The sequence below is a fragment of the Sesamum indicum genome, linkage group LG4 (genome assembly GCF_000512975.1).
Source record: "Sesamum indicum cultivar Zhongzhi No. 13 linkage group LG4, S_indicum_v1.0, whole genome shotgun sequence".
In the NCBI taxonomy this organism is placed as follows: Eukaryota; Viridiplantae; Streptophyta; class Magnoliopsida; order Lamiales; family Pedaliaceae; genus Sesamum; species Sesamum indicum.
Window position 1 is genome coordinate 459,585 of NC_026148.1, and position 8,011 is coordinate 467,595.

The following is an 8,011-nucleotide window of genomic DNA, read 5'->3' on the forward strand; positions in this document are numbered from 1 at the left end:
TAAATAGTATTATTAATTATTTAATTAATTATAATAGTATTATTAATTAATTAAATAGAATTTAATAAAATTATAACTATTTTAAAAATTGAACAAACAAATACTTGATGAAATTGAGCAAGATTGGTCTTGTTGGAATCGTTTGGACGACAGGATTCGAACGACTATGGTCTTAATCTATGATTCGTCCTGACGGTAGAGAAATGACAGCAAACAGCTTTATCGCAAATTTTCGGCGGAAAAACTTCAAATTTCATATCTTAACAAATATTTAATAAAATTGAACTAGGTTGGTCTCGTTAGAACCGTTAGGTCGAGGCGAGTCCAGTGGCGGTGGTTCGTGATTGTGGGTCGCTCCGGTGGCGGCGAATCGACGGCCGAAAAGTGCGGTGTTCGTGCTAAAAATTCATTATTTACGATTGATAAAACTTGAAATTGTTTGTGGGGAAATGTTCGTCTCATCAAGGGGAGTCGAACAGTATATTTGATGGCTGACAATTCGCCATAATAATGCCAAAATTTTAACGAGAAGTTGACAACAAGTCATCATAAAATAAAATAATTTTTTTTTAAAAAAAAACTCTCTGGCACCGCGGTGTCAGACCGCGGTGCCACTTACTTTCCTAATCTTTTTAAAATGGCATGCTTTTACTAATATTTTTTTTTTTTGCATTTATTAAATAAATTTGCCCTACCTGCCTTACCTTGGGGTATGCAAAAAAGTCTGCCACCACTTCCACCTCAGCATTCCGTTTCCAATAGTCTGGAGACCCTGTCTGTCCTCCCTCCCACCCTTGTCCGAACCCGAATTTTTCGGTTCGCGGGCGGGTTCAGTCAGTCGTCCGATGCACATCATCGAATGAGAGGCTTGGAGGACGATGTATTCATTCACCAAATTCACAACACTATTGCTACGATAATTACACCGTTCTCGCTTAAAATTTAGTATAATTACGTATAATTTTTTTATAATTTAAAAAATTCAAGATGTTTGGTCTAATCTAATTTATTCAAATAAATAAATAAAATTTAATATTTATTTTTAATTAACTTATTTAAATTCAAATAAAATAATAGTATAATTAGAAAATATTTACTTGACCTGTAATAAAATTAATGATAAATTTTATTTTTATTACTACTGAATACATTCAATAAACTTTGACTAATTGAATTGATCTATTAGTTAAGTAAATACAAACATTAGGAATATTATATGTAATTCTTCAAACATCAAGAGATTTATATATAATTACACCAAATATCAGAGAGAGCGATATAATTATCCCAATATATTATGTCCATAAAAAAAAAAGATGAAATTAAAATAAAGAATAAAAAAAATTGTGGACGTGGGCTTTTACATTTGGAGCAACTTATGCTAGAATTTTATAGTGATTGAGAATTTCTTACGTAAGAAAAGAATATGTACAGCATAATTTTCAATCATATAAACGGAACAGTTTGTACAAAAACATTGTCAATCTTTATGAATATATATATAGTATTATAAAAGATAGGAATAGTTTAAATATTGGGTATTGGGTATTGCAGAACAAGTCATAAGAATCACAGATGAATGGATTTTATTTTTAAGGTTGGTAATAATTACAACAATGTTGTAATTATTTATGTGGCTAAAAATGTTGTCGCAATTAATAGGTTGGTGATGTTTTTATGCATAAAGCCAACCCCCTTATCACATTTATGTGGCCCTCAACAATGAAAAAGGGAAAAAAACGAATAATAAATCAAATTCATGTAAAGATAAATTATCTTTGAAAAATTGGCACCACTAAAATATTACCTATGGAAGAGTCGAACAAGAATATCACACACCTTTCTAACTTGTTTTTGAAAATTCTATTTTAATCATAATCAGGTTGTTCTAAAAATATAAAATTAATATATATATTTATACCTCCTTTATAATTAAAATCTTCATTTAAACCTGATCTTATTTTCTTATGATTTGATCACAAAATATTGATGTCAACAAGAAAAGAATACATAAATTTTACCACTCGTTTAATATTTTTATGTATATTTTTGCACATATTTAAGGAAAAAAATATACAAAATATATATAGGGTAAATTACAACAACTTCCCACGAGGTTTGACATAATTACAAATACCCCGTGTTGTTTGAAAAAATACCTATATCCCCCTGATTTTAACAGCCGCCTAACAATTAGCCCAATTCGTTAAATTAAAAATTTTATGATTTTTTATGGACTAAGTGGATATTTTTTTTTATAATTTTTAAAATTTTCTATCCACCTCATCCAAATTTTTAATTTTTCTAAAAAATATATATATAGTAAGATAAAGTTGATAATTTCAAATCTCCATCCAAAGATACATAATTTCATCAAACATTAGGGGATATAATTTTTCAAATAACAAGGAGGTATTCGTATTATATCAAATTTCAGAGGAAGTTGTTGTAATTTACTCCATATATATATGGAGTGAGATTAATATTATTATATATTTTTTTATGAGTTCAAAATTATTTTATGGGAATGTTAAATTAGGGATAAAATTAAAATTTTATATAAATTTTTATAAACATCAATATTTTTCATCCAAATTATAACGAAAGGGGGTTAAATGTAAATGGTGAACTTTTAAAGAGGGTATAAATATAATTTAAAATCTTTTTTGGTGAAAGTATAAATTTGTATTTTTAAAGGGGGGTCTAAGTGCAATTAATCCTTCAAAATAAAGAAATGAAAAAATATATTGGGCCTAAAATTTCAAGAAGAAAAGGCCCATTAGGATGTTGGCAGGGAACCACCAACAAGGAAGCCCATATATGTAAATGGGCTTCGGCCTACACAAGATTTAAAGGTCCAATTGTCTCATTGATGGAGTCGTCCGAGTTGAGACATTCAGTTCCCAATCAACCGTCGCTTCTCTTCAGGCTCCCCAATAACAGGAAAGGAAGCAAAAGAAAAGCGAAGGAAATTCACTTGCTTTCTCTTTATCTATTTGTTTGATTAGAATGATTTGCAAGAATGAATAAAACAAGCAGAATAGCGGCAACGATCAATTCTCAATCCAACCCTTTTCCGCTCAGAGCTTCTCTGTTTCATTCCACACCTGTTTTTGAGCGCAGAAGACGCACCCATTGGGATTCTGTAAGCCTCCTGAGTTTTATTTTATTTTATTTATATTTTTTAGTTTTTGTAAGTTTCGGTTCATGATATGGATGTATGTTAGTTTGTGTTCGCGTGTGTATTAAATGTTTTTTTTTCCCCTGGGAATATGTAACTGCGCTGCAGATGTTTCATTTTGTAGAATAAATCAGTCAAGATTTGAGCGTTTTGTTAAAGGAAGAAACTTACTGAGAAAAAATCTGTTTCTGCTATTCGTAAATTCAGCTAATTTTGATATGTTTTTCTTATTTTAATTTTGAATTATTGATAGTCCGAGCGAGAAAAGGAAATGCATTAAGTGATATTAGGATTTGATGTTATACTCTGATTCTTTGTGTGGGATTTGCTTGGGGAAACAAATTGGTTTTACTGTCATCTTTTTTGAGTCATATATTCATATATATATATATATATATATATATATATAACATGAGACTGTATCATGGTTGGAGATGTTTGTCGAGATAATAATGTCGAGGATTGAGCTCTGTGGAAAGCAGTGGGAACTGTCTATATTTTGGATGATGAAGCTTTAAGGGAGGGTGGTCAACAAACAGAAATAATGTTGAAGTTATGCGATTGAATTGTACTTGTGTTTGCTGCATAATTGTATTCACATTATTTGTCTTTGTTGTGCAGGCAAGTTCTTTTAGGAGTTCCCCAAGGGTGAGTCGTCTCTGTTTCTGTTTTTCAGTTGTTCTTTATCCCATGAAAGTTTAGTTTTTTAATGTTATAGACTAGTTTGACGTGGTGCTTGAGTCTTTAAGTTTTTGGCCTTGTTGGCAATTGACTCATATGATTGAGCTAACTTGTGAATCTAAGGGAATGACCTTGATTGACAAATACAATTACTTCATGGATGAAAAATGACCAATTCTCTAGATCTTGAGATATAACTACTATATTCAAAATTATCTTCACTTAAAAAGTGTTTTTGATATATCAATAAGTGTAGTAACTGAGAGAATGCTAATCAACTTCCCGGTCACAAGATATGGTACTGAACTGCTCGCAGATGTTCCAGGTAATTGGTAATCCATTGTCCCAGAATGCCTCTAAGAAAAGATTTCTAGAGTTGAAGCATAATTATGTCATGCTGCACCTGCTTTTTTGTGACTTGTTTCAATATGTATTGTCAGAAGGCTGACACTATTACCTTTGAAATGATTATGATGATTTGTATATATCAAGTATTCTTGCGTTGTAATTATTTCATGTATGCTTGATGGCCCAAATATTGTGTTTCCTTGACTTTCATATGCAGAAATTTAACCAGTACACCAATAGGCTCAGGAAACAGAATTTGTTGCGCAATGTCAGTGAATTTGCAGACCACCTGTTTCAGGTTGTATATAACAGATGAGTTTTCTCATTTTTCTGTTATTTGGAATTCTTTCTCCATGTGTTGCTTGATGCCATTTCTTGTTGAAGCAATTCCTTTCCTCCCCTCCCATTGCTTCCTCTGTCTTCACACAATTCTATATGTTTTTACACATTTGTCTGGGATTCAAGAAGAAAAGGTCATGAAAAGTGAAACATCGTTTGGGATAGTAGAGTGTTTACTTTGTTAAAAAAACCTGTCATCCATTGGTTTTTCAGTTTTTCATCCATTTGGACGATGTATGTGCTAGAGTGCTGATGGCTGTTGATTAGAGGAAAAGCAGATGGTTTCAAGTATTGTTGCAATATTCTCCATGAGAATCTATAAATTGAAGGGAAGATGAATAATTAATGGGTATACTTTTTTGGCTAACTAGAACCTTTCTGTCAGTCCATGCATCACCCACTGGTTTATTATGAACTTCTGTATGTCATCCCTATTCAGCATTAAATTTGTTTTCTTGGAGTTTTGTTGTCCATACTTGGTTGCAATTATGGTAGAACAGTGCCCTGAAAAATATTTCAAGGCTGTGCTTTTAGCTCTTTCTTAATTGTTCATGGGTATTGCCATAGAGCTGCCTCTGATAATTGCTATTTCTCTACACTTTCTTCATTTTATGTGAGCAGAGCTGGCAGTCAGATAGGGATGACTGTGACCAACCTTCAGGTCGAGGGAGTTCGTGGTTCAGACCAAGTTTCAGGGACGATGGATATAAAAAAGGGAAGTCAAGATATAGGGCATCACAAGCAAGTAGAAGTACGTTTATTTCTTTATCCCAATGAAGTACCAGTTCAGTTTTAATAATCTAAATGAGCTCTGCTCCATCATTCTTCTTCTGGTTTCTGGAGGAGCCCATCAAAACAGGCAAAGCTAGCACATTTAGTCGAAATTGCTAATTTCATATTGTTTATATTCTTTTTCTACAACACATGATGAGCTGATTTACAATCTCTTGAGGCCTTGTTAGCTGTCTTCTGAATTTGAAATATGTGTAATATTGACTTTTTCCAGGAGATTTCGAGTTTTGCAATGATGATGATGATGTAGAATTTGAGACCATTTTCCGTTCCGCATTTGGTGGAAACCGATACTTCTACTGGTCCTTCACAACAGATGACGAACCTCGATATAGGAACTCATCAAGTTACTCTAGCAACTATAGGACTTCTACTGGTTGGAAATATCATTATGAGGATGAATATGATTCATCATCAGAGTACGAGAAACCAATGGCGGACCTGACTTCCGATAGGCTTGCTTTGGGACTGAGTGCATCAGGTCCTATAAACCTAGAAGATGTAAAAAACGCGTAAGATCTCCTCAAACTTTGCTTATCTTAAATTTCCAGTCCTTGACCAAAGAGTCATTGCTGGGACGGAAAAGCAATAGCCGTTTTATTCTGATTCTACGATCCTAAAAGACATTTCTCTCTCAGGTATCGAGCGTGTGCATTAAAATGGCATCCAGATCGTCACCAGGGTTCTTCCAAGGTATACTATTGTTTCTGTTTGAGTAAACTCCCCTGTATGCTGCACCGAAGATTAGAATAAGTGGTTGATTACCCATGCAGGTTGTTGCGGAAGAGAAGTTCAAAGCATGCAGTGCAGCATATCAATCTCTATGCAATAAACTAGCTCTGCAATAAGAATTGAGTGTACCATACTGACCTTCAACGGTCAAGTAGGAGGTAACGTGATTAGATTTATTAACTTACAAATTCAGGAATTTGTTCCTGGAAATAAGTTTTGTCGGGATTATAGTATTGCAGGCTTCGACTATTGAAACATATTATGTTTCTGAGGATCATAGTGCATGCGTACGGTGCATTTTTTTTGTCGTCTTTACAGTAATAGTTCAAGAATTAGACTTGTAGCACATATATAGATATATATATAAAATATTCCGCCCTCTTTCCTTTGGTAGTGTAAGTATCAAGTTTCATGAGTTTATTTATAGCAAAACGGCCTTTTTTGGTGTCTGTGCGTACTAGGAATAGGATGGTAAAGACCAGTTGCATCTTTGATGAAAATTGTTCAGTTGCATCTTTGATGAAAATTGTTCAGTTGCATCTCTGATGAAAATTGTTGTCTTGTGTTTGTACTACGCGTGTTTCTAGATTATTAATACTCAGCAGCGGGTTTGCATGTCGAACATCAGCACAGCAGCGCCCTATGTAAGTAAAAGAAATTATCAATAGCTAATTATACCATTGGCTGTAAATTCTGAAGATAAGCGATAGTGCTTATTACTTCTCAAACTCGAAGGTTACAAATTGCAACTTCACCATTTGAAAACCAGAAATAGCAAAAAAGACTCTTGCAGAAAGAATATTAGCAAATTTACCACTTTAAATTTTGAAAAGTAAAGCATTTACTTCCTTCGCTGATGAACAGTGCATATTAATTTGCAAGTATCTTTTCTTTTTCTTTGAGGGGTCATATTACGTTTTTTTGTTTTTTAACTCTTTTGTTTTAAACCTTGAAAACTTCCACTAACCGTGCCTAACCACCATTTGAAACTGCCTTTACATAATACTCACAATTGTTTTTCGAAAAATGCAATTTGGCCTCATGTGATGTGGTAAATGTGCAAATTATCTTTTTATAAAAAAAATTAGTAATTTATCCTCTTAAATTAAGCATTTTACCTCCTTAAACAGGGAGTAAATTGCTTTATTTTAAAATATACAGTAGGATAAATTATTGTTTTTTTTTCTTGTTCCCGTAAGGAGTAATTTGCTAGTTTGTAATATTATAAGGGTAAATTGCATTAAACCCATTGTTTTTACATTCAAATCCTGTGAAAGTGTTGCCCTCCATCTACTACTAGCTGAGAAGAGTGGCGGTCCCATAACCATTTAGTTAACTACAATGCTGAGAGCTGCACGGATTCTTGCTTCATCTTCTTCTTTCCGCACTGTTTACCTTTACCGTAGACGCAGAGTGGATGATCGCCATGCAAAGTTTTCTTTAATTTCAAGAGGACCGTCAGAATCTTCAGAAGTACATGGTTTTTCTTCTCGAGTTTGCTGCGGCTTTTGCGCTTCTCAAATGGCGCAACGCTCATTCTGATTCTGCTTTAGCCCCAGCAGAAAATTCTTCTTCTTTATCAACAACTCCACTGCATTTCAGTCAACTTTACTACAAGAAATGGATTCGCTTAACAGATTTTCCTCTTTGTATCCCCTTGGTCGTTGACAACTTGACAGGCCTGGGTCGGGTTCTGATCTCCATGTCCACATTCTCGATTGTCCCCAGAAAGCTTGAGACTGATTCTGCCACCATCTCTTGTGGCAAGAGCACTATTTGGCTGCAGAGCCAGTTAACCAAAGGTCTGAAATTGAAATATACTTCTTCAAGCTGTACACATATTGGTTCCTCTTGTCTGATCTAACCTGATGTTAATGTCATTACATCACCATAAGTCCACAACGTAAATACTTCTTTGATCCTATACGTGCTGTGCTG

The 8,011-nt window shown here is 33.7% G+C and overlaps 2 protein-coding genes across 5 annotated transcripts in view; both read left to right on the forward strand.

Moving 5' to 3' along the window:
• On the forward strand, nucleotides 2,887-6,466 carry LOC105159683. 2 transcript variants are annotated; one of them, XM_011076840.2, is made up of 7 exons: nucleotides 2,887-3,145; nucleotides 3,803-3,829; nucleotides 4,428-4,508; nucleotides 5,171-5,300; nucleotides 5,556-5,853; nucleotides 5,980-6,034; nucleotides 6,115-6,454. In XM_011076840.2, the coding sequence occupies exons 1-7, from the start codon at nucleotides 3,023-3,025 to the stop codon at nucleotides 6,187-6,189; spliced, it is 789 nt and encodes a 262-aa protein (XP_011075142.1). In that variant the 5' UTR covers nucleotides 2,887-3,022; the 3' UTR covers nucleotides 6,190-6,454. The 2 variants fall into 2 exon arrangements, with proteins under 2 accessions (XP_011075142.1, XP_020548826.1); XM_020693167.1 differs by lacking the exon at nucleotides 3,803-3,829 and having other exon boundaries at nucleotides 6,115-6,466.
• Nucleotides 6,613-8,011, forward strand: part of LOC105159685 — a 5,182-nt gene continuing 3,783 nt past the window's right edge. For all 3 annotated transcript variants that reach the window (XR_002286894.1, XM_020693168.1, XM_020693170.1), the window contains exon 1: nucleotides 6,613-7,875. Coding sequence is in view for 2 of the 3 variants with exons in the window: in XM_020693168.1 (XP_020548827.1) it covers nucleotides 7,551-7,875 (325 nt within the window). In the remaining variant the exon portion in view is untranslated. The remainder of the gene's footprint in view (nucleotides 7,876-8,011) is intronic.